This window comes from Hemiscyllium ocellatum, chromosome 13, assembly GCF_020745735.1.
Source record: "Hemiscyllium ocellatum isolate sHemOce1 chromosome 13, sHemOce1.pat.X.cur, whole genome shotgun sequence".
NCBI classification, from domain to species: Eukaryota; Metazoa; Chordata; class Chondrichthyes; order Orectolobiformes; family Hemiscylliidae; genus Hemiscyllium; species Hemiscyllium ocellatum.
This window is the reverse complement of record NC_083413.1, coordinates 35,473,880-35,499,749: the sequence shown is the minus strand read 5'-3', so window position 1 is coordinate 35,499,749 and position 25,870 is coordinate 35,473,880. Positions and strand designations below refer to the sequence as shown.

The following is a 25,870-nucleotide window of genomic DNA, read 5'->3' as shown; positions in this document are numbered from 1 at the left end:
GAAGCTGCAGAAAGGTAAAGGAGCTGGTTATCAACAACAGATCATGACAAATATAGTTAGAGACTTCAGAACCGTGAATGGGCAGAACATGACAAAACTAAATATAGAGAAGAATGAAGTAACACAAATGGGAAGAGAGTGCACAATAAAAGGCGCAATCTTGTAAGTGTAGAACAATAGAGACCTCTGTGTCCGGAGAATTTGTTGGAAAGTCAGTAGCAGATGTTAATGACATGTTTAAAAAAAAGAGACATGGGTTACAGGGTTGATAAACAGAGAAACAGAATATAAAAAGATCAAGCTACAACTTTAAAGATCACTGGGTATGTCTCAGCTATTGTAGAAAACTACTGAAGTGTGACACTCAAAAGTACACAGGAGGTTTATCAGGATGTTATCGGGGATAAAGATTTTCAGCATGAGGAGACAATTCAAAAAAGGTTAGGAAGTATTCTATTTGGAACAAAACATTAAAAAGGTAACCAATCAAGTTTTTTTTTTAACAATACTACGAAGTTTTGGAGTAAAGATGGAAAAATAATCCCTTTGGCGAACGAGTCAATAACAAAGATTTTACATTCAAAATCATGGAGGGGAGTTGATGAGAATCTTTTTCTATCCAATTATCAGGATCTGGATAGCTCTATTTGAAAGAGGTTGTGGAAGATAAGACAATAAATTTAAACAAGGACTTTTACAGATATACGAAAATGTAGAAAACTTACAGCTTATAATTTACAGCTTGTAGTCAAAATGTCAAGCTGTAGGACAAGGCTATTTTAAAGAGACAACATTGTGTTTGAAACTAGCTTTATACTCTGTATGTGAGATTAGCTTGAAATAGGTAAATTGAAATGCAAGTAGTGTACGCTCAAGTTTTTTTTAAAAATGTGAAATTGCTTAAAGTTTCATTTCCAAGGAATAGATCATTATTTTGTCATTATGTTGAACAGAGCCATGTAGTTAGACCAATAAATAAAGCAATAACAGTAGTATAAAGCTATGTTTAGATTAACTCAATTGAAAAACCTAAATATTGCTCAAAGATTTACATTAGATAGACATTAATTTCCACACCCGACTTAAATAAGGTTTGAAGGTCTGCTCTCTCAATACAATGAAAGGTACTGGCATTACAATCAGGTAGGAAGGATCATTACTAACAGTGCAGGAGCATTTGTCACTGAAATCAAAAACAAAAGGAGCAGGAGCAGGCTTTGGGAAAATGTCAAGCAAATAAACACAGTCTCAGTGAGAAATTAGCGAGCCCAATGACTCAACACATGACTGTATTTACAGGAAGATATACTGACATCTGGGTGCGATGCTGCATTTCAGCTACTTGCAGAATATAAATCAATGCAAAAAAGTTGGCTATAGACTGGATTATGCTGCCCATTGTTGAATGTCTGTGGAATATGGTGATTTAAAGATTAACAACTGTCAGAGGGTTAAATTAACGGAAGCAAAGACATGCCAGGGAAATGAACAATTAAAAATTGTTTTTTACCATGTTGTTAGTTGCAGCAAAGGCACTAGGAATTCAGAGGAGGTGGAACAATAGAACGAGGGAACTAAAACAAACCGCTGAAAGAACTGCTGACTGTAAATGCTTCCAACTTCTACACCAAGAAAATGCTTTTAAAATTTAAGATTATGCTGATGTTAAGTTAAAGCATTTATTACAGTGGCAAAAAGGGCATTTGATGTGGGCTTCTCTATGGAGGTAGTATGGGCTGAGGTCACAAAAAGGAGAGATCACCCTGTTGGGACTTTTCTACAGGCTTCCAAATGTTCCAAAGATGTAGAGGAAAGGATTGCAAAGATGATGCTGCATAGGAGTGAAAGTAACAGAGTAGTTGTTTTGGGGACCTTTAACTAGCCTAATATTGACTGGAAACACTATAGTTAGAGTACCTTAGATGGGTCAGTTTTTGTCCAATGTGTGCAGGAGGGTTTCTTGACAGTATGTAGACAGGCCAACAAGAGGCCACATTGGATTTGGTACCGGGTAATGAACCAGGCCAAGTGTTAGATTTGGAGATAGGTGAGCACTTTTGATAGTGACCACAATTGTTAAGTTTACTTTAGCAATGGAAATAGATAAGTATAAACTGCAGGTAAGAATTATAGCCGGTGAAAAGACAATTATGATGTGATTAGGCAATATTTACATACATAGGATGTGAAAAACAATTGTAGGGGATAAGAACAATTGAAAAGTGGAGCTTGTTCAAGTAACAGTTACATACTTATCAAGGACATGCAGTAACGGTCAGGCTTACTAAAGAAGTTTAATCTCTTGTCAGGATGAAGGAGGCGGCTTATGTAAAGATGAGATGTGTAGGCTTGGTTAGGGTGCTCGAGTGTTACAAGTTCGCCAGGAAGAGACGTTAGTCGTCTTTGGCAGGTAGGATCAAGGAAAACCCTAAAGCTTTCTAAAGCTATGTCAGGAATAAAAGAATGACTAGAGTAAGATTAGGGCCTGTCAAGGTCAGTAGTGGGAAGTTGTGCATAGAGTCCGAAGAGATAGGAAAGGTGCTAAATGACTATTTTTAGTCAATAATCACAGGGGAAAAAGAAAATGCTGTCGAGGAGAATATGGAGACACAAGCTCCTAGACTAGACAGGACTGGAGGTTCAGAAGGAGATGTTAGCAATTTCTGGAAGGTGTGAAATAGATAAATCCCCTCGGCCAGATGGGATTTATCTGAGGATTCTCTGGGAAGCTACGGAGGAGATTGCAGAGCTTTTAGCTTTGATCTTTATGTCATCATTGTCTACAGAAATAGCACCAGGAGACTAGAGGATAGCAAATGTCCCCTTGTTCAAGAAGGGGAGTACAGACTACTCTGGTAATTATAGACCAGTGAGCCTTACTTTGGTTGTGGGTAAGGTGTTGGAAAGGACTATAAGAGAGAGGATTTATCATCGAAAAAGGAATAATTTGATTAGGTATTGTCAATACGGTTTTGCGGGGCGTAGGTCGTGCCTCACAAACATTGGTTACTTCCTCAAAGAACTCAACAAACTGGTGGATGAGGAAAAAACAGTTAATGTAGTGTATATAACTATCAGAAAGCATTTGACAAGGTTCTTCACAGTAGGCATGGGACTGAAGGTGATTTATCAGTTTGGATCAGAAACTGGTTAGCTGTAAGATGACGGAGGGTGGTGGTTGATAGGAAATGTTCATCCCAGAGTTCAGTTACTAGTGGTGTACCGCAAGGATATGTTTTGGGTCTACAGTTTTTTTGTCATTTTTATTAATGACCCGGATGAGAATGTAGGAGGATTGGTTGGTAAATTTGCGGAGTCACTAAAGTCAGTGGAGGTGTGGTCAGTGTGGAAGGATGTTGCAGGTTACAGAAGGAATAGATAAGCTGCAGAGCTAGGCTGAGAGATGGGAAATGAAGTTTAATGCAGAAAAGTATAAGGTGATACACTTTGGAAGGAGTACTGGGCTAATAATAAGATTTTTGATAGTGTGGATGAGCAAAGAGATTTCTGTGTCCACGTGCATAGATCCCTGAAAGTTGCCACCCAGGTTGATAGGGTTGTTAAGAAGGCATACTGAGTGCGAGCTTTTATTGGCAGAGGGACTGAGTTTCAGAGCCATGAGGTCATGTTGCAGCTGCATAAAACTTTGGTTCAAAACCTCTGGCGCGCAGTTCTGGTCGCCACATTACAGGAAGGACATGGAAGCATTGGAAAGGATACAGAGGTGGTTTACCAGAATATTGCCTGGTATGGAGGGAAAGTCTTATTAGACTGAGGGAGTTGAGGCTGTTTTCATTTGAGAGAAGATGATTAAGAGGTGACTTACAGACATATAAGATGATCAGAAGATTAGATAGAGTGGACAGTGAGAACCTTTTTCCTTGGATGGTGATGGCTAGTACGAGGGGATGTAGCTTTAAACTGAGCAGTGGATAGATATAGGATAGATGTAAGAGGTAGGTTCTTTACTCAGAGTAGTAAGGGTGGAATGCCCTACCTGCAATAGTAGTAGACTCACCTACTTTAAAGGCATTTAAATGGTCATTGAATAAATATATGAAAGTTAATGGAATAGCGTAGCTTAGATGGGCTTTGGATCAGTTTCACAGGTTGGCACATCAAGGGTCAAAGGGCCGTGCACTGCTGTATTGTTCTCTGCTGAAATATTACAAACAATAAGCTTAGAAGAAAACTATGTCATAGGGAAAGCAACTAAAGGAAAATAAAATGTTTGCTGACACCAATGATCTAAATAACCTGGCATGCTTACTGTCAATTGCTGCCAAATAGATGTACACATGTATAACATCAAGCAGACTTAAAAATAAAATAAATAGCCCAAGTTTAAACTTTACTCTTCTAACACAATCTACCCTTTTTCATTTTTAGGCACTTTACGTATTTCTCACTATGTTAAATATGTTTATGAGAGATGTCACTGGATGCCTGCAAGCACTGCCAAAAGGAAGTCATAAAGCCCAACAGCAAAACTTAAAATTGCTGACATAAAGAAATGTACCACACTGTTTTAAAGGAAAGACAACTGGATTTTATTGCCAGTATTTGCATATGTTAAAAACTTCCTCTAAATGCAAGTCTGTTCATATCTACACATTTCCATCCTCCCTTCTGTAGGGCCAAAAGCCATTAACACTGTTTCCAAAATTGAAGTACAGACTGCACAGTGTTATTTATTTTCTCCTCATACTCTCATTTTTATGGTGGGAAACTGGAATTTTTTTATACTTGCGAATTAGTTGAAACTGTCGGTTCCTTGTTTTCAGGAATGGGAATGCAACAGATCTTTGGTACTCAGGTTACTGATTCTATGTGACAGGCTTTGAATTCATAGTTGCTTGGAATTATAAAAGTATGAACATCATTTCACAACCAATCTGCTTATTTTAAGATCATGCAACCAGAATTGGAAAATATAAAACTAAATTTTGTTTCACGTTCATGAACACTGAAGAATTCAAACATCATTGATGGCCACAACAAATTTGGAGGTATGAAGGATTCTTCAATAACATGCAACAAGTTAATTCTTCAACTGACAAAACATATACATAGTCCAGAGGTGGGAAATCACTTAAAATACTAATCAATAACCTAGCACTGACATGATTAATAGAAGGTTGAAAGTGAGAGAGGGTGGCATAGTGGCTAGCACTACTGCCTCACAGCAACAGGGACCAGAGCCCGATTCCATCCTTGGGCAACTGTCTGTGAGGAGTTTGCACATTCTCTCAGTGTCTACGTGGGTTTCCTCCCACCATCCAAAATGTGCAGGTTCGGTGAATTGGCCATGATAGTGTTCAGGGGTGTGTAGGTTATGTGCAGCGGTCAGGGGTAAATGTAGAGTATTAGGGGAGGGGAATTGGTCTGGTGGGTTACTTTTCAGAGGGTGTGTGTGTGGACTTGTTAGGCTGAAGGGCCTGTTTCCACACCAGGGATTCTATGAATTCCAACATCATATCTATGTAGGGATTCTATGAATTCTATTGAATGAAAATCGCACTGCTTCAAGGTAATGCATCACATTAACATGAAGAGCCAAATGGCCTCCTCCAGTGCGCAAAATTTCGATAATTACTTCTGCTGCAAACAGTTTAGAGACTGCTATCAGTTTCATCAGGCTTTGACTCCTCAAAAGATAGTTTATGGACTATGCAAATCAATTCTCACCTGCCCAAGTTCTTCATTAAGGTCAGAGGTGTTAACCTGTGCACGCTGACCTGTTGCATCATGGTACAAGTCAAGATCCCATACAATGAAAAAAGATCCCAAGAACTTCTGCATCTCAACGGTAACATAGAGTGAAATTGGAATGATGTAATTGTATAGCACCAAGAAAGCCAAGAAATCAGATATACCAGTCAGAATCTGTAAACAAAGCAATAATTATACCATTAAAGTGAAGCAGTATTATGATAGCTATATGAACATGATATTGAAAATGTACACATTATTCACCACATACATTTTAAACAAAATGTTTATCACTAGCTGAAAGAAAATTTCACTTGCCAAACAATGCAAGGGGGAGCAAGAGCATGGAACAAACAGGTAAAATGCGAGTGTGGACAAGAGTGCGTGCGCATGTTTTCACTACTGTTTTTTTTTAAGAAGTTGTATCCAAAGCCTTGCACAATTCTAAGGAAGGAGAAAAATAGACTCAGTAATATTTGTAATTGGTGGAAGCTTTTTCTAATCCTTAGTATTGATAATTTATAAATTGCACTTTAAAAATGGGAACCATCGCAGCATGGCTACATTCAATGCATACATGCACAATTAGTTGAGCACTGCACGTTGAAAATAACATTGTCCAAACATACAAATAGTTACAAACGTTTAATAGAGCCTAAATCAAGTTATAATCTATCCATACTCACTCTACTGCTATTTTTCTCCTGTGTCGTTCTTTCATTGTATGAAGGTTCATACCACCAAGCATATTTCAAGATGGTACTAATAACTGCTTCAATCACAAGAATTTCTAGGAAGACTATCAAAAAAGTATTCATAGACCTAAACAGAATGACAAAATATCACAAGAATGACTTAATGCATTTTCTTTTACTTCCCATGGTTCACATCATCTCAATTCTGCATGCATCTTATTCTAGATCAACTTGTTTCAGACATGCTCTAGCAAACCTCTGGAGCAGGTAAGACTTGAATCTTGGTCTCCTGGCTCAGAAGTAGGTACATGGCAAAAACATGGCATACTAGAAAAGCTCAATGCAACTTATTACATATCTATATAGAGTCAGATGTACAGCATAGGAACAGACCCTTCAGTCTAACCTGTCCATGCCGACCAGATATCCCAACCCAGATATCCCAATCTAGTCTCACCTGCCAGCACCCGGCCCATATCCCCCCAAACCCTTCCTATTCATATACCCATCCAATGCTTCTTAAATGTTGCAATTATACCAGCCTCCACCACTTCCTCTGGCAGCTCATTCCATACACGTACCATCCTCTGTGGAAAAGTAGCCCCTTAGGTCACTTTTATATCTTTTCCCCTCTCACCCTAAATCTATGCCCTCTAGTTCTGGACTCCCTGACCCCAGGGAAAAGACTTTGCCTATTTACCCTATCCATGTCGCTCATAATTTTGTAAACCTCTATAAGGTCATCCCATAGCCTCCGATGCTCCAGGTAAAACAGCCCCAGCCTGTTCAGCCTCTCCCTTTAGCTCAAATCCTCCAACCCTGGCAACATCTTGTAAATCTTTTCTGAACCCTTTCAAGTTTCACAATATCTTTCCAACAGGAAAGAGACCAGAACTGCATGCAATATTCCAACAGTGACCTAACCTATGTCTGGTAATATTCACGTTCTTAAAATCTTTATCGCATTATATATTTTCTGTTTTCACAAAAAAAGTGGCGTGAAAATGGCCAACACAGTAAGATTAGGGCTGATTATCTACCTCAATTCCACCACCTTACTCTATACTCATTCCATTTGGACTTTTGGTCATTATATTTTTAATTACTCATCTTATATTGATACTTTTGCCCAGAGCAGTAGTAATTTCAAAAATATAATCTGAGTATATGCAATAAATCTAGTTACTTAGGATACAATACAGAGTCCACAATACGGAGGAATTTTTTTTCCTCAACTTCAAAGTCTGTTCAAAATCAGGGAAAATTTTCAGAAACTTCACTGGTAGAATGCATACGGTTTTTCACAAAAATAGCAGAAGAATGGAGGTATATACGCTCAATTACATTCAGTTGTTCAACATTCAACACAATTTAGTGATCAAAAGAAAGCAGACTGAAAAGGTGGTGACAGGACATGGAAGATTCAAAAGGGCAGCAATGCAGTTAAATCACTGGTAAACTTTGTTGCCCATTCCTAGTCACTCTTGAATTGAGTGGTTTTCTGAACTATTTCATTGGGCAGTTGAGCATCAACCACATTGCTGTGGATTTAGGACCAGACTTAAAGCTAACTTCGGGCTTGATTAGCTCAGCTGGTTGGACAGTTAGTTTATGATGCGACACCAACAGGAAGTGTTCAATTCCCACACCAGCTGAGGTTACCATGAAGATACCTTCTTCTCAAACTCTCCCTTCACTTGAGCCATGGTTGCCTTCAGATTAAACCACCAACAATCAGCTCTCTCTAATGAGAGAGCAGCCATATGGTCCCTCTGGTACTATATCTTCGAGTAAAAAGTGAGGTCTGCAGATGCTGGAGATCAGAGCTGAAAAATGTGTTGCTGGTTAAAGCACAGCAGGTCAGGCAGCATCCAAGGAACAGGAAATTCGATGTTTCAGGTCAGAGCCCTTCATCAGGAATGAGGAGTGTGTGCCAGCAGGCTAAGATAAAAGGTAGGGAGGAGGGACTTGGGGAAGGGGCGATGGAGATGTGATAGGTGGAAGGAGGTCAAGGTGAGGGTGATAGGCCAGAGTGGGGTGGGGGCGGAGAGGTCAGGAAGAAGATTGCAGGTTAGGAGGGTGGTGCTGAGTTCGAGGGAATGGACTGAGACAAGGTGGGGGGGGGGGGGGGGGGGGGAGGGGAAATGAGGACTGAGACAAGGTGGGGGGAGGGGAAATGAGGACTGAGACAAGGTGGGGCGAGGGGAAGAGCGCCTCATCTTTGGCCTGGGAACCCTCCAACCACAAGGGATGAACTCAGATTTCTCCAGTTTCCTCAGAAGCCATGGATGATTATGCTTTGCAAAACAGTTCTCATTATAGGTACAGCCTCTATTAGAATGCTCTGTTTCAAGTCTTAGTTCATAATGAATTGTTCTCAAAAGCCAACTCATACTTGCTATTAATTTGGTTAGTTTTACTCAGATGTGTAGGACAATTAATTAGTTTTAAATCAATGATAAGTTGAACATGCTCTATTTCAAAATCTGATCAATCTGAATGTTTTCTTCTGATAAAACCACTATACAAGTACTTGATGTTGACTGTATGAAAAATGCAATTACTGTAGTTCCTAGATTGGCTCAGTTGGTGTCGTGACGAACATGATTGTCACCAGCCACTTTCTAAATTCAGTTTCCTTAATTAAAAGGAAAATCCAATACATTTTCTCCTCTGGAAATTTCACAGCAAGTAAATTATTAAAAAAAAACTTACTTTTCCACAGAAGAACGTTTCTGTGATTTGCTCTTATAATTCAAAGCAATCTTAGCATCCATTCCAGTGTAGACAGCCACACCTGAAAATTAATGGGCGTTATTTACGTTGAAGAAATAATAAGCTGTTAGTTAATTCAAAATACTTTAGTTCATCACTAGTATGAAACTACTTGCATCACAAACTTGTATGTAGTTTTTCATATAACAACCTGCATTTATCATTTGCAAAATTCAAAATGGCAATGGAAAAACAAAGAAATCAAAATAGATTATCAAACAATACAAAATCCAAAACCTTGAACTATATTCTTTGAAACAAGACTAAATAGAGTAATCCCTTGTGTCACAGGAATTTACCATCAGTTTTATGGTTGCAAATATCTATTTCCATTAATGATATCTGGCACAAGGTGTTACCTGACGTATGTTTAAAAAGAAAAATCAGTGTACAAAAATAAATTATTTTATCCTTAATGAATTATTGAGGGACCAACTGTGCTTAAAATGACGCACACCAGTAGGCTACTTTCATCAGGTGAATTCCCTTTTCCTGTTGACATGTCTATGAAAGGTAGGTTATGAGCCAAAACTTGAGTTTGCACATCCTCTGTCTCTGGGGGTTTCTTCTGGATGCTCCGGTTTTCTCCCACAGTCCAAACATGAGCAGATTAGGTGGATTGGCCATGGTAATCTGCCCCTAAATGTCCAGGGATGCACAGGCTGGGTGGGTTAGCTATGATAAATGTGGCATTATTGGGTTAAAGGTGGGGCCTGGGTTTGGGTGGGATGCCCTTTGGAAGGTCAGTGCAGACATGAAGGTACAAATGGCATATTTCTGCACAGTAGGAATTCAATGATTCCATTTATTGGCCATAAATGCTGCAAGCTAGGTTTTGGTCAAGCAGTATTTCTAACAAAGACAAATCAAAATATCACAGTTCATTGAAATTTTCATCCTGTTTGCAGGACTAGTAGTTTAACCTTATCCACTTAGAAGAGCTTCAACCTTTTTCTAATACCGAGTGAAAAAAAAATCACTACCTCAAATCTCCGAGAAGACCAGTGTGCTGTACTATGAAATGAAACCATTGATTAAGATTGACACATAAATGCACATTAATTGACTAAAATTGACAAATAAACACTTTCTTGATGTAGGATGAAAAATGTAGCCAATTCTCTGGAAAAGGAGGGATATGTTTCTATGCAAGTGGGAAACTAGCTAAGAATGGAAGATGCAACAATTATCCATTACTGCACTGACAATGGAGAGAAGGGAAAACTAAAGTTTAAGCTGCCAGAGACCAGCAGACCCAGAAGTAGGACTGGATCCTGAATTGGGTTGAGAATTAAGTGTGCTGAAGCTTTTGGACTTGTGAAGGCAACTGGGCAAAACATATCCCACATTTTTCTAGGATACTCTCGATCAGGTCCCAGGGATTTCTCTCCCTTTATACTTTAAGGCCTTCAATACCTCCTTTTCTGTAACGTGGACTATTTTCAAGTGATCAATACCTATTTCCTTGAGTTCCCTAGCTTCCATGTCTTTCTCCAGTGCAAATACTGAAGTGAAGTTTTCATTTAGCATCTCGCCCATCTTGTGTATTTCCAAGCATAGATTACCTTGTTTATCTTTAAGGAGCCCTAATACTCTCTCTAGTTGCTCTTTTGTCCTTAATATACTTGCAGAATCTCTGAATTATCTTTAACCTTAACTGCTAAGGCTCAATTCCCTTGTCTCCTTACTTCCCTCTTAAGAATTCCCTTAATCCCTTTATACTCAAGATGCACTTGATACAGATCCCTGCGAAGTCAGCAATCAACTTTTAAAAGTTGGCCTTACTCCAATTTAAAACTTTACCAAGACTATTCTTTTTGATAACTATTTTAATATTAATAGAATTATGATTAGATTCCCTACAGTGTGGAATGATCACTGATCCCAAAATGCTTCCCTAAGATGGAGGACAGGAAAAATTTCTGGTTGTAAGAGCTGCTCCTTTTTTTTTGAGGTATTTTAAGTGTTGGAAGTGATTTCCTCGAATTGCAGGAGCAGCAATTACTGTTTTATATGCTGTTGCATTGTTTTGGAACTTTGGACAAACATGTCAAAACAACAGCAGTTTTAAAAGAAAGAGAGAGAGAGAGAGAGAGAGACGGACGGACAGAGAGAGAGGGAGAGAGAGAGAGAGAGAGAGAGAGAGACAGAAAACCTGCACAGTTACTGCCTTTGCTGTTTTTGAATTCATGCGTCGCTGGACATTGTTAATTTTCCCAGATGCACGCCAAAGTGAATTTCACAACTAATCTTGGAGGAACCAGTTTGGGTGAAGTTCACAATACAGAATCAGAAAAGTTAATTGCTGTTTTAAGTCTGTGCAAGAGAAAGGCTGTATTAGTGAGTACAGTGGGTTCTTTCTTGATTGTGTGTTTTTGGAGAGAAGTCTTTTGATTAAACTTAAAATATAAGCTACAGGTATTAATTTAACTGGTGCAGTATTTTGCAGCGAAATAAGACAGTTATTTTCTGGGTCTGTAGATTGTGACAGAGCAAAAAATGGCCACTGCAGTGATATGTACTTCTTGTCAGATGTGGGAGTTTAAAGAGTTTAAGGGCTACTGCGGATTATATCTGCCATAAATGCTGTTGGATGCGAATTGTATCAGATCGAGTGGATCGGCTGGAGAGACAGATAGAAGCAATGAGGAATTTGCAGCAGCATGTGATGGATGGACAGGTTGGACTGAAGGGTCTGTTTCCATGCTGTACATCTCTATGACTAACACTTCAGTCACTTGCCCTGCCTTATTTTCCAAGAGAAGGTTAGAAGGTTATGAATCTTTGGAATTCAAAACAGGTGGTTGTGGAAGCTCAATTGTTGTGTTTTTAGAGTGTGACAGATTTCTAAATAATAAATGTGAAGGATTTGGGAATCCATGTGGGAAAAAAAGACATTGAAATAAATGATCAGCTATGATCGTATGAACTAGTGATGCAGGCTGAGATAGCTGAACAACATACTGCAGTCTCTATGACCTTCATTAACTAAACGTTTCCCTTCTATGGGATGGTATAGGTGGAGGGCACACAACTCCACAATGGGAGAACATAAAACCAAAAGAAACAAAACTGCATAATGCAGAACACCAAGGAAAAATGCATCTTGATAAACCCTTCCCACAGAAATTATCTTAAAATGTTGTACATGAAAATTTACTTGATTAAATTGCTCAGCTGAATTTAAGTAAAATGGTGTGCGATTCATTGCACCATTGAATGATCAATAAATTCAAAGTACAAGAAGAATAGTCACAAGAGCAGACTTACCAGTAATCTTCAGTTAAATATAAGAACTTCAATTAAAAATGTTAATTAGAAGTTAACTAAAATATGAACATGCTTGCAAATTTCTTTTACTGAAAATTTCATGATGACAGTAGTCAAAAGAAATTTTATTTAGTTGAGCAGAAACAATCGTTATACCATAAACTTCATTGGTATTCTTCAAACTTGCTCCTCGAAGTAGAAGATTTTCTGGTCCCAGAGGTCTGAAAACAGAAAACACCAGGTTACATTTCAGCAACACGTCTATCTAAACCTATAGTCTGTCAACAAGGCTACAATTCCAATATTTTTTACTTTTTTTGAAAAATTAAACATTGGAAGTTATAGCTCGAAAGCAAGCAATTTCTGGTATTCTAATGGAAGCAGTGCCAAAAGCCAACCCGATTCTCTCATTGTAAATACATTGGGTTTCTACCAGAAGGCACAACTAACATCAAAGCCAAATTTCCATGCTCTGAAGTTGAAACATTGGAGTCTAGCTAGGATATTTTGCAATAGTTGGGCAAATTTCTTGCAGTTCAGGAACAGCTTCACTAACAGTATTGTGGGCCTTCCTACAAATGGAATGCAATTGTTCAAGAAGGCAGCTCACCACCCTCTCAATGGCAATTAGGGATGGGCAATTAAATGCTCGTACAGCAGGTGACACCCACATCCCATGAATTAATACAAAAGAGAAAACCTCACGCTGGTCTATGACAAGATAACCACACTCAAAAATGCAGATAGTCTATGTGCTATTGAAAGGCAAAAAAAAACAAAACAATCTCTGCTAGTAGCATACGTAACTTTTTTTTCCCTTATTTACCCTTCTGCTCATTTTGTATCCATATTGCAACTGCCCTTTTATTCAAAGAGCTACAGCTTTTCTCAAACTCATTGTGTGGCACGGAATCAAATTTCTTTTGAGAAACATTATTCCCTAGCAAAACTTTGAACTCACTCTCACTGCAGTCAATCCTTTAGCTTTGGTTCTCATTTCCACTACCAATAACCCCATACCTTTAAATTCAAATGCGATACATTTTAGCAAAAACGTCACTTTCCCCTATTTTGGTAATATCCTTAAAATTTACGAGAGACCTAAATTCAAGTTTTCCAAATTCTGGATTCCTGTACTTCCTTCCCCAATCCTTTACCTCATCATTGATCAGCATGCCTCAGTCACCCATGAATATTCTTAAATTCTTTTAAGCTCTCTGCATTTCAACCAATTTGCTCATCCCCCTCTCTGGCTCAGCACCCTTTATTCGGACCACAGAAGACTATAGTGTCTGGTCTTTGAAAGTGCAATTCAACTAGTTCCACTTCCCAGCTCTTTTCTCAACACACCTACTGCCCAAAAAGAAAGGATCAGGAGCAACTTGATAGACTTCACAAAATTACAAGAGAAGTTGATAGAATGATCGTAAAGAGTATTTTCTCCCAAGGCACAAAAATCAATTACCAGGGGACGTAGGTATAAGTTAAAACGGGCTAAATTTAAAAGTAGAGGCTTTTGTTTTATAGAGGGTGGCAAATGCCTGTAATGCACACCAGAAGTGGTGGTGGTGAATGTAGATACAATAGCAATGTTTAAGAGTCATCTTTATAGATATATGAGTAAGCAGGAAATAGAGGAATACACACGGTGTAAAGGCAACAAGTGTTTTTTAAGTTTAGAATGGCATCACATGCTGGTTCAATGTTGGTGGGCCATAGGGCCTCTGGGACCTCTTCTGTGACAAGGCCCCAAAGATTTCCTCACCTTTTTCCCAAAGCATTCTGGGATAGATCCCATCAGGTCAGAAGACTCGCCTGCCTTAACACTTTTTTTTTTAGGAACACCCAACACCACCATTTTTTTTATATTCACCTGCCCCACAATAATCAATGCTCCCACCCCTCACCCCAAGCTGTCCTTCTCTTTTGTGAATACTACTGTAAATTATTCATTAAAGACCTCACCCACTTCCTCCAGCTCCAGCTGGAAGTTCTCTATGTCCTTGAATGGATTTATTCTTTCCCTAGCTACTCTCTTGCTCCTCACATCTGTATATGATGTCTTGGGGTTTTCCTTAATCCTGTTTGCCAAAGACAATCAATGGCACCCCCCTTTGGCCCATCTAACTCTTAGTTTGAGTGCTTTCATGCTACCTTTGCATTCTTTGAGGGCTCTGTCTATCTTCAGTTTCCTAAATCTTATGTATGCCACCTTTTGCATTTTAAGTAAGCTCTGAATTTTTTTTTATCATCCAAGATTCCCAAATCTTGCCATCCTCAACCTTCATTTCACAGGAACATACTGGTCCTTAAACCTAATCAACTACCCTTTAAAAAAGATTCCCACATGCCAGATGGGGATTTACTCTCAAACAATTGCCCCTCGTTCCTCCATAATACTGTGGTAAACAGACTTCCTCCAGTTTTGTACTTTCACCCCAGGAGTACTTTTATTCTTATTCATAAGTAACTTACAACTTATAGAATTACAGTCGCTGTTCCCGAAATAAGCTGCTTATTCTTAAATTTTGTATGTATATAAACAGAAAATGGTCACAAATTAAAGCTGCAAGTTAATCCTGGCAAACTATTTTATAACTGGTTCTCAAATATTGTGAATAATTTAGATAAATATTTTAGCTTTAGACAGGAATGCTTATGATTTTATAGCAAAGCAGGTAGAATATATTTTCATACCTCACTATGTTGTTTGGATTTTGTTGGATTCTAATTTGCCCAACAAACCTGTAAAGAAAGAAACAAACAAACAAAGTCATGAAATATTGAAGCAGAGCAAATACAAAGAAAACAAAGCTTAATTTGCTACAGAATTGGTTCACATAGATAATGTTGTACAATCATTTTATTTCACCTCACCTATACAGGTCCGGTTCTGGCTGATGGCAGGTTATGACAGCCCTCAGTGTGTGTAGTTGAGAAACAGTGCGCAATTTGGCTATTTCAGGAACTGCATGGTGTGTCTAAGAGAGAGCACAAAGATCAAAATAAAAATGTGAAGTGCACTATTGAATAAACTGCGTAAGAATCCACATGTCTACAATCTTTTTCACAATTTCAAGTCCCATTGAAGGACATTTTAAAATATTCATTTATTCATTCATCGCTTTTAACATGCCATCTGCAGAAGCTAACATTTTTGAGAATGAAGAGATGATTACTGATGAGAAACACTGTTCAACCATTTTAATTCACCCATCTAGATAGATCAGGGTGTTGCCTGCTTCAGAAGACAATTTTTTCCTCAAAAGAAAGTTCAGCTTCCAGTTATTTTGATTTTAATTGGGTAATATTTCCTAACCATTACACATATATTCCAAGTAAATCTTCAGGTATATTCCCAGATGTTAAATAAATACAGAATACAAAATTAACTAAGCACCGAAATACACATGAAAGAAACAAAACATTTAAAGTTTCTTGTCTCATGCAGAATTACCAATTTGTAGGTGATAAGCTTTAGGGTTTAAAAGACTTTCCAGTCTTAGTTGAGACTGGTAATAGTCAAAACAAGGTGAATAAATAGGAACGTATCTAGAAAACTGAGTTTTGGTGCACATTTTATTTATCCAGCTCCCAGGAGTGTGAAAAAATATATTATGGGAATCAGACGCAAGTTGTTGGAGTCATGGGTGGTAATGTTAAATGCCATGTTATTATGAAATTGTATGAATCAAAGACAATCAAGAACAATACTTCTTACTATCATTTCAGCACCTGAAGAACACCTCACTACCACACCCATCAAAAACATTGCACAATGTTGAGAAGTTACATCTCCTGTCTCATCACTGGGATAATTTCCTTCCTTTAAAGAGGAGTCCAGGTAGATAAGGTGGTGAAGGCAGTGTTTGGTATGCTTGCCTTTATTTGATCAGTGCATCGAGTGTAGGAGTTGGGAGGTCATGTTGTGGCTGTACAGGACATTGGTTAGGTCACTTTCAGACTACTGCTTTCAATTCTGGTTTTCCTGCTATAGAAAAGATGTTGTGAAACTTAAAAGGATGCCAGAGTTGAAGGGTTTCAGCTGTCAGGGAGTGGTTGAACAGGCTGGGGCTATTTTCCCTGGATTGTCAGAGGCTGAGGGGCATGAATAGGGTAAGGAAGTCTAAAAATTTTTTCCCAGGGTAAGGAAGTCCAAAACTAGAGGGCAAACACTTAAAAGAGACCTAAGGGGCAACCTTTTTAAGCAGAGGGTCGTGTGTATATGATATGAGCTGCCAGAGGAGGAGATGGAGGCTGCTACAATTACAACATTAAAAAGTTATCTAGATGGATATACGAATAGGAAGGGTTCAAGAGGGATATTAGCCAGATGACTGTAGAGTTATTTAGGATACCTGGTTGGCATAGACAAGTTGGACTGAAGGTGTTGTATATCTCTGTGACTCTAACTTATTAATGCTATTTCTCCTCCAAGTCAGATATTTGACCCGTTTATGCAATCTCTCTAATGACTGGGTCATTAATATTTAAACCCTTATTTCCCATTAAGTTATCACAAATTTTCAACAACCACTTCCATTACTGAGCTCCCAAGTTCTTGAAAATCTCATTCCTGAACAAGTGATGATGAATTGACATCTGAATGTGGAACGAGAATAACATCAGTTAATTCCAGCTACCAACATATCCCCCACATCCAACAACAAAACATCCATTTCCACACAAATGACATTTGCCACTGCTTTCATTCACCATAAAAACAGTAATAGCTGTTGTTGCACCTATAACAACGTAAGTTGACATTGCTGCCTTAAGAGTCCTCAGTCCCATTTTAGTGGTCCTACTGTTTCTGCAAGTCAAAATCAATCAATCAATCAATCACCTTTAAATCCCTCAATATAAGATATCAACTAGCCTCCACCACATTTAATTGTCAAACTCGGAGCCACAAGAACCAATGCAACATCAGTTATTTCCAATCTATTTTATCGAATTAGACTAAGACTCAAAAGGCAGGTATTCAAGTTTGCTGACAACAGAAACTGGATCAGAACAAAAATTGAGGACACAACCCTGCAACAGTAGTAGACTCACTGACATCAAGGGCATTGGGCATACATGTGGATAATAATGCAACAGTATAAGTTAGTGAGCATCAGATTAATTTCACAAGTTGGTGCAACATCAAGAGCTGAAGGACCCTGTACTGCACTGTAACATTCCATGTTCAAAAGCCAGGTTACTTCAGGTTAATGTGTGGCAACAAAGTGGAAGATAAAATAGGACAGTTGTGGGGTTATTCACTTCAGTTGTTCGAATAGAAAAGCAAAAAAATTTTCAAAAAGGCATGAAACCTCCAAACCATGATGTTCAGAAAGACTTGTGCTTATACGAGGGATGAGTACTGCAAGAAATTAATAAGTGAAACAGGACATGGCCTTTTTCCAACCACACTAGAAAATTAAAGCCAGTAAACTTTACTATGATACCACAAGGTTTTGCTGATAATGCACCTAGATACAGTGTACAATTTTGATTTCCATATCTAAGGAAGGATATACTTGCCTAAGAGACATTACACCAAAAATTCATGAGATTGCATACTGGAACAGAAACACAAGTTAATTCCACATTTCATTGAAATTTTAAAAATCATAGGTGATCCCAACATATGATGAGTGCTCTTTTTGTTATGTCAATTTGGTTTGTGTAGAAGCCAGCAGAGGGAACAGGGTGTGAAGGAACAGTTATATTTGACTGCTTTGAAACATGTTCAATAATGGCTGGGAAGGAGGGTTTGGCTTGTTGCAAGGTTTTCAACAGGTCACCCAAAATACTTCAGTTAACGAACACACTCTGTTTAGTTAGCTGAACGGAGGCAGTTAAAAGAGAGCTTTGCAACCTTCGACTGCTAGAAGTTCTATGCTATAAAAGGTGCCCATTCGGATTTGGGAGAAGTACAGGGAGTAATGAGGCATAGGTAGTTGTAGTCTTAGGAAAAGCCTTGGGAGCTTGAGCTAGACAGGAAGGAGGTTTCATTTAATGACACAAACTATCATCTCTAAGCACTGTTACCATTAAAGACATATGTTGACGCAATCATGCAGTTTATGGCCAGCAAAGGAATGATTATAAGTAATGTGTAGAGATTTGACAGAGCTGATCCACTGACAGAACTCACAAGGTCAACTGTGGGAAAGGCAAGTGGACAGGAGGGAGATGAGCTTCCAGCAAGGACAACTAGATTGTTGGGTGCAGCTAGTAGGATTGCTATCCACAAAGAGCCACCACTAATTGCCTTCATAAGGCCAAAAGGAGAAGATTGAAGAAAGGCAGAGTGTGAAGCTGTGGATTTGTAGAAGGATATAAAAGCCTAAAACAACAGCAAGACAGCAGGAAGGCCAGAGGAGTCCTGAAAGGTTAGAGAGATAGAGATGTACAGCATGGAAACAGATTCTTTGGTCCAACTCATCCATGCTGACCAGATATCCCAACCCAATCTAGTCCCACCCGCGAGCACCCGGCCCATATCCCTCCAAACCCTTCCTATTCATATACCCATCCAAATGCCTCTTAAATGTTGTAATTGTACCAGCCTCCACCACATCCTCTGGCAGCTCATTCCATACATCCCTCTGCATGTTCCCCTCTCACCCTAAACCTATGCCTTCTAGTTCTAGACTCCCCGACCCCAGGGAAAAGGCTTCCACTTATCAAATCTATTAGTTACCTCAAAAAAATTCCAGTAGATTTGTCAAGCATGAGTTACCTCTCAAATCCACAATGACTCTGTCCAATCCTATTACTCAAGCAGTTTGCTGGAAAATCTTTTATAATGGATTCTAGGAAGTCCCCCACTGCCACTGTCAGACTAACTGGTCTACAATTTTTGATTTTCTCTCTTCTTCCTCTGTTTTTAACAAGTGGAATTAATTAGCTACCCTCCAATCCAAAGGAACTGTTTCAGATTCATTAGAACCTTGAAAGGTGACCACCAATTTATCCACTATTTCAAGGTGCTACTTCCTTAAATACTTTGGGATGCAGATTATCAGAGGCTGGGGATTTATCAGTCTTTAGTCCTATCAATTTCACCAACACAAATGTCCATACAAATACTGATTTCCTTCAATTCATCCCTCTCACTAGACCATGTAACATCTTTTGGACCATTATTTGCATCCTCCTTTGTGAAGGCAGAATCAAAGCAAGTATTTGATTTGTCTGACATCTGATAGAATCTTAAAATTCTCTTGTTTCTGACCGCAAGGCCCCAACATTTGCCTTCACTCATCTTTTTCTCTTCATATACCTACAAAAATTTCTATGTTCCCACAAGCTTACTCTCATACTCTATTTTCCTCTCTTAATCCATCCCTTTTTTTCTCCTTTGCTGAAATTTAAACACCTCAGGTCTGCTTTTTCCCACTGCATAATTTATAGACTCCTCCTTTGGATCTCATACTAGGTAAATGAAGGACAGCGTGGAGGTGAAAGGAAGCATGACAACAGTACAGCAATCTAGGAGGAGGTAAGTGAAGTAGTTAAACAGGACAAAATGGAAGGCTAAAGATGGCCTTTGGTCTGGAGCAGAAGCCAAAATGTGCACAGATGCTTGTGGGACATAGGCCTAGTTGCATAAAAATTAGAATGCACAAACACCTGATAAGAAATACAAACTAAACAGCAGCTAATAGGAATATATCTAAAGTCAGAGATCCCAAGATAACAATGACCAAGGTAGAGTGGAGTCAGCTCAGTGTATCAAAAAGCTGTGGTATGAATGTCATCCAGTAATTAGAGGTGCAACTATCTAATATGAACACAGATCCGAGAGCATAACAGGGTAAAATTATAGCAGCAAAGTTGGAGGACATAAAATTAAGCAGCAGAGGTTTATTCTTCAGTCAGGTGAGTATTTCTCTAGCCAGCAATAGATTACAGCTGAAGAAACTAGTACAACCAGTTGCCAAACAGGTTCAGTGGAAAACAGAATCTTTTAGCCACAGGTATGGTGAGGTAAGGACAGGAAAATAATGAAAAATTTAAAAAGAAAACCATCATATCAAAGACAGTACATGTGTCTTACAATACAACCAATGCAGCCTAGAGCAGAATTGTCTTTTTGATGATAAATGCATGAATTTGAAGCCAAAGATAGAAAAGATCTGGATCTAGCTTTTTCCATTTTTTTTCTAGTTCAAGGATCAAATAAAAAGCTGCACATGATAGGCAGAAACAAAACAATGGTTTGTGGTACAGTATGGACATCATGCCCTCAATATATAGAGAAATCCAGGAATTTGAAGCTAGGTACAAGAGAAAAGCCATATCCCTGTCTTCTCTAGATCATTACCAGAGACCAAATAAAAGTAATACGCTATGGATTCTGGAGATCAGATTTGAAAACAAAGCCAGAGAAACTCTAAACCAAAAAATAAAGAACTGCAGATGCTGGAAATCAAAAACAAACTGGAAAAACTCAGCAAGTCTGGCAGCATCTGTGGAGAGAGAAACAAAGTTAACATTCTGAGTCGGTTCGGTTTCTTGCTACATTAATGCTTTCAGATCTGCTAAGTTTCTCCAGCACTTTTTTTTTTAAACTTTATTAGAGCTCACAAAGTAAGACCAGAAAATGGGATTTGAAATTACAGACAGTGGCTGTTTAAAGAAAGTTTACTTGATGTTTGGACTAAAATGGATCCACTGTTAGAATTGGAGGAATTTAGGAGAAGATTTTGGCTAGTAGGAAAAAATATACAACAGATGGCCATGAATCTACCTAGATAGTGAGGAACTTTCTAGAGTGCCAAGTGCCCATAAGCCATCTTGAATCTCTGTGCACCAATCCAGCAAGATCTTCATTAACATCTGTAATCTAGCAATAAGTTTGACACCATCTAAAGACAAAGTAGGTCATGACATCATATCCACAAACATCTCGTCCTTCTACAGCCGATGCAGAGTGACACCATTAGAGGATGCACTGCAAAGTGGCAGCTCACCACCACATTGATGAGGTCAATTAAGATGGACAATTACTGCTGACCCAGCTAGAAGAGACCACATTCCCCCCGGATAATTAAAATAGAGTTGATATCCAAGTTGGGAGAGGGGTGCCAAAACATGAGCTTACAGTAATATCTTTCTGCTAACTTTCCAGACTATTCACATCTCTAAATACAGCATGCCCCACAAAATCAGATCGAGTAGACATGGTGGTCAATCTTCCCTATTGACTCTGAAGTTCATGAGATCTCACTGCTTCAGGTTAGAAAGGCAAAACAAATTTCATGTTAATGATGCTTCCAATGCCCCCTCAACTAAGAAATCACTAGGTTTCCATATTCAGCACTGTGAAATAGGCTTGGAGGGAAGTAAGGTAGTGTTTATTTTGATTGGGTGATATCAAAGTTACCAAAGTTGGCCAATTCTTGCATGAACAAAGCTGGACAAATTCTGAACAATAAAGTTGCGACGGGATATGTATCAGCTGCTGAGAGGTGAAACAAGAAAATAATTTCCTTGTTCTCACTTGGCTTGCCCATTCAAAGCTTTCAAAGAATTGAATTGCACTAGCAAGATAGTCAAAGCACATGCTCTCCTACACCTATTGAAAAATGTTCTGCACAAACCGACTAGATACTACATATCTCATCCAAACTTTCTGAATTAGATTGTTACAAGATAGACAACAAAGATGTCCTGAAAATTATGCTACATACAATTCTTAAAATGACAATGTTTGGAAAATCTTGACTGAGTGTACAGACATTGAGGCCATAACATGGAAACACACCATTCAGCCTATTGAATCCATGTCAATATTTACTTTGTAGGTAGCTATTTATTTTTTTAAAAAGTTACCAAAGACATTTCACATCACTTAGAACAGATTGTATGTTCATAAATGGAAAAGTTTTCCAAAATTGATTACATCTAGCTCATTGAAAATGATGCAGACAAAACCTACACATTTTCCCCATGAACTCATCTTAAATATAACATGCAAGATAAATCTAATATTTACTGAATATTAGATACTGAAATAATACAAGTCACAAGTCCAAAAAATATTATAAAACATGCAACAAGTATTTGGCTTGCGAAAAACAAAGCCATATACATTGCATGCACTGAAGTAAAGATAACTTAAGAGTAACATTTCTATTCTACGAGAGTCAAACAAGTTTTACTGTTACTAAACAGACATCATAATGTCATCTTAAATCCTTTAATAAAAGAATGTTGCTGTTTATTTATTTTAAAAGCACACTAAAACCACCACTTCTTTCAAAGGCAGAGAAGAAACAATTTGTTACAGAAGAAAAATAGTGACCTTCAGATTTGTTTCTCCATCCAAACTTGCAGTTGTGACATAACATGTTCCATCCTCTCGATCAGTTGAAAGCAGCACTAAATCTGTGGGAAACGTTTGATCTTTTTCTATTCTGACAATGTCACCAACCTATAAGTAGAAATAAAAGGTTAAGTTTTTTCAAAGAAAACATAAAATGTTACTGCTTCATCACATTAATGAAGTGCATTACTTTAGGATTTCACAGGCAGTGGGCAACACAATATTTGCTGCCCATCAACTACTTAACTTGAGATAATGGCTGTGCTTCCTAGTGCCTTAAAAATTCGCTTAGGAGATGTGGGCATTGTTGTCAGGTAAACAGTCTCTTTGAAATGCTACAGTCCTGTTATGGAGGGAATTCCAGGATTTTTACACAATGAAGGAATGACAATATAGTTTCAAGTCAAAATTGTTGGGGGGGCTTGGACACAATTGTAGGTTCCCACCCATCTGTTGCCCTTATCCTTTTAAGTGGTGGAGGTCATTAGTTTGGAAGGTGCATTGGAGAGTTAGGCAGACTAAAGTGCCTTTAAATTGATGGCATACATTGCTGCCGCTTGGTCAGTGGTAGAGAGAGAGAGAGAGTGCTGAGGGTGGTGACTGGGGTGGCAAACAAGCTGCTTTATCCAGAATGGTGTCAAGCTTCAACTGTTGATGGCATGTGCAAAGATAATCACACATATTTTATAAGTATCTAGTTACTTGGTGATAAATACTGCTTCAGTACCTTCACATTCACTCTCTGCACCACAATATAGGGATGTGCATTATAAATGTCACTATTTTCTGTATTTTTTATTTGTGGACTAAAATGGAATAAAAAGGTCTGTATCAAAAGACTGTGGATGGAACTTCAGCACTTTTTAAAAGAAATTACTGCATCGTACTGCGCAGAGTTTACACTGTTGCTTTGTTGAGGCAGTGCTGGCAGTTGAGTGGGGAAGAAGCATGTTTGAAGTTAGCACTCATAAGGGTGCGCTTTCAGTGAGAGATTTAACCAGCAAAATATAGTTGATTGGCTGGTCCAATCATGACCATTTGAGGATGCAAAGTTATCAGCCTGGCGACAACTCTTCAATTGATTCCTCAGCAGGTCAACAGTTAGTGGGTGTGAAAGATTCATGAAGCAGTCTTTGGAACACTGGAAGGGTAGATGGTGCGCCTCTCCCTCTCTGAAGCAAGCCCATTATTTTCTCTCACCGTTGCTGTAAGCTGATGCCTTTTGCCAGTAACTTAACTTTGCAGTTAATAACTTATCAGACCTCTCTCTCCTAAGAAATGAAAGAACCTGAATGAATAAGATTGTAGAACAAAAATTCTTGACAAGCAAGACAATAGTTGTAATGAACCCCAACAGACTGGCACTATTGTACTGTACTTTAGTTTTTATCCCTCCACCCACAAAGCCAATGTCTTTTCAGTTTGTCAGTGTTTGACTCTGTGTGTAAAGGTTTGAGAAAGGGGGTCAGTGTTTTAACAAGTAGGGGCATATGTTGATAAACAAGTAAACAACTATGAGCTATTACAAATAAATAAATTCTAATCACAATAGTTCCTGTTAAGTAAAGGAATGAGTCAGTATTTTTTTAAACTAAGAGACAAGAAAAACTGCAGATGCTGGAATCTAAGATCAACAAGCAGGAGGCTGGAAGAACATAGCAAGCCAGGCAGCATCGGGGTGGTGAAATCAACATTTCAGCTGTAAACATCTTCAGGGCTGGGGTGGCTATAAGGGGAGCTGCAGATGGGAGGGGGGGAAATTGTCTGAAGCTCCCCTTGCACCCACCCCCAGCCCTAAAGAAGGTTTACACTCAACACATTGATTTCTCCACTCTCTGATGCAGCTTGGCTTGCTGTGTTCTTCCTGCCTTCTGCTTGTCGAACTTGATTCCAACAGACAGGTCAAGCAAGGACTTGCATGTTTGTTTACATCCTTAACCTTGTGGCCTACCTGGGAGTTGAGGATGCTTGAGAATCAGTGCATTTTCCCCAGAGTATAACTTCCCCAAGATAAAATGCAGAATTTTCCAAATCCATAAATCAAATCCACCCAGTGACAAAGAAATAGCAATCACCATTTTTCCAGCTGTTAAAAGTCCTGGAACTGTACCCATTAACATAACTGTGGGTGGATCTGTGATTGTAGCATGTTCAACCTTTAGTGTGCTGGAGTACTGCACTATTCCCAGAGACACCACAGAAATTGGGATTCTAAAAAGCACATAGAATTCCCCAACTTACTGGATTTTCAGACCCAGGTTGACAGAAAGCACAGGTCAGGTGTTTGTGTCAAATAAAAATTATTAATTTCAAGTAAATAGACTCTGGCTACAGATAAACAACAATGAGCTGTTGGCATAAAACTTTAGTCACCTTATAAACTCCCCTTTTACACTCAAAGAAAATAGGTTTAATAGACAGAGGAAAATGTGAATTGGTGGTGTCTGTCTTAGGAACTGTTAAGATGGTTGTTGTGATCCAAACATTGTTTCTTAGTCCTCCTTCTCCAGATGCTTTCACTAGTTTGCAGGAGAGACAGTGGCTGGTTAACAAAATTCTGACTTATTAACTAAACGTCATAGCTTGCAGCAGCTGAAAGAATAATAAACTGGCTTGCTTCAGAGAATAAAGTGAGCTCCCAAGGTGAAGGTTCGAAGACTGATCACTATCTTGATCACAGTCCCTAGCTGTTCAGCTACCTGAGAATTAATCAAATAATCACTGGCAGACAGAAGGCCTTTGTCATCCATAACTGATTACAAATCCACAGACTAATCAGCTACTTCTGGCTTGCTACATCTCCATTTGTGAACAGCCCTTGGCTCCAGCTTGTCTGCAAACTATATTTCAAGTATGGCTTAAACAAACAGCTGGATAAGTGGTGCTTACAATGAGTGTCAAGCTACTTGCTTTTAAAAGCTACACAGTAATCCTTCAATTTTTAAGAAGGCTCTTTTCCCGTTTAGGTTCACAATTTAAAAAATAGAAAAACATAAAAGACATGGTCTTTGAGCGATTCAAGATGACTTCTTAGTTAGGGGGCCAGACAAATATTTCTGTAAATTACCATTGGTAACCCAACATGATTTCCTGG

General features: G+C 38.6%; 1 protein-coding gene across 1 annotated transcript in view; it reads right to left on the bottom strand.

The window, feature by feature from the left end:
* Nucleotides 1-25,870, bottom strand: part of atp11b (ATPase phospholipid transporting 11B) — a 173,773-nt gene that overhangs the window by 102,082 nt on the left and 45,821 nt on the right. The window contains exons 6-12 of the mRNA XM_060834740.1: nt 22,756-22,884; nt 15,330-15,433; nt 15,150-15,197; nt 12,609-12,673; nt 9,123-9,204; nt 6,399-6,534; nt 5,689-5,886 (exon numbers count right to left, since the gene is read on the bottom strand). Of these exons, the coding sequence (XP_060690723.1) occupies nt 5,689-5,886; nt 6,399-6,534; nt 9,123-9,204; nt 12,609-12,673; nt 15,150-15,197; nt 15,330-15,433; nt 22,756-22,884 (762 nt within the window). The remainder of the gene's footprint in view (nt 1-5,688; nt 5,887-6,398; nt 6,535-9,122; nt 9,205-12,608; nt 12,674-15,149; nt 15,198-15,329; nt 15,434-22,755; nt 22,885-25,870) is intronic.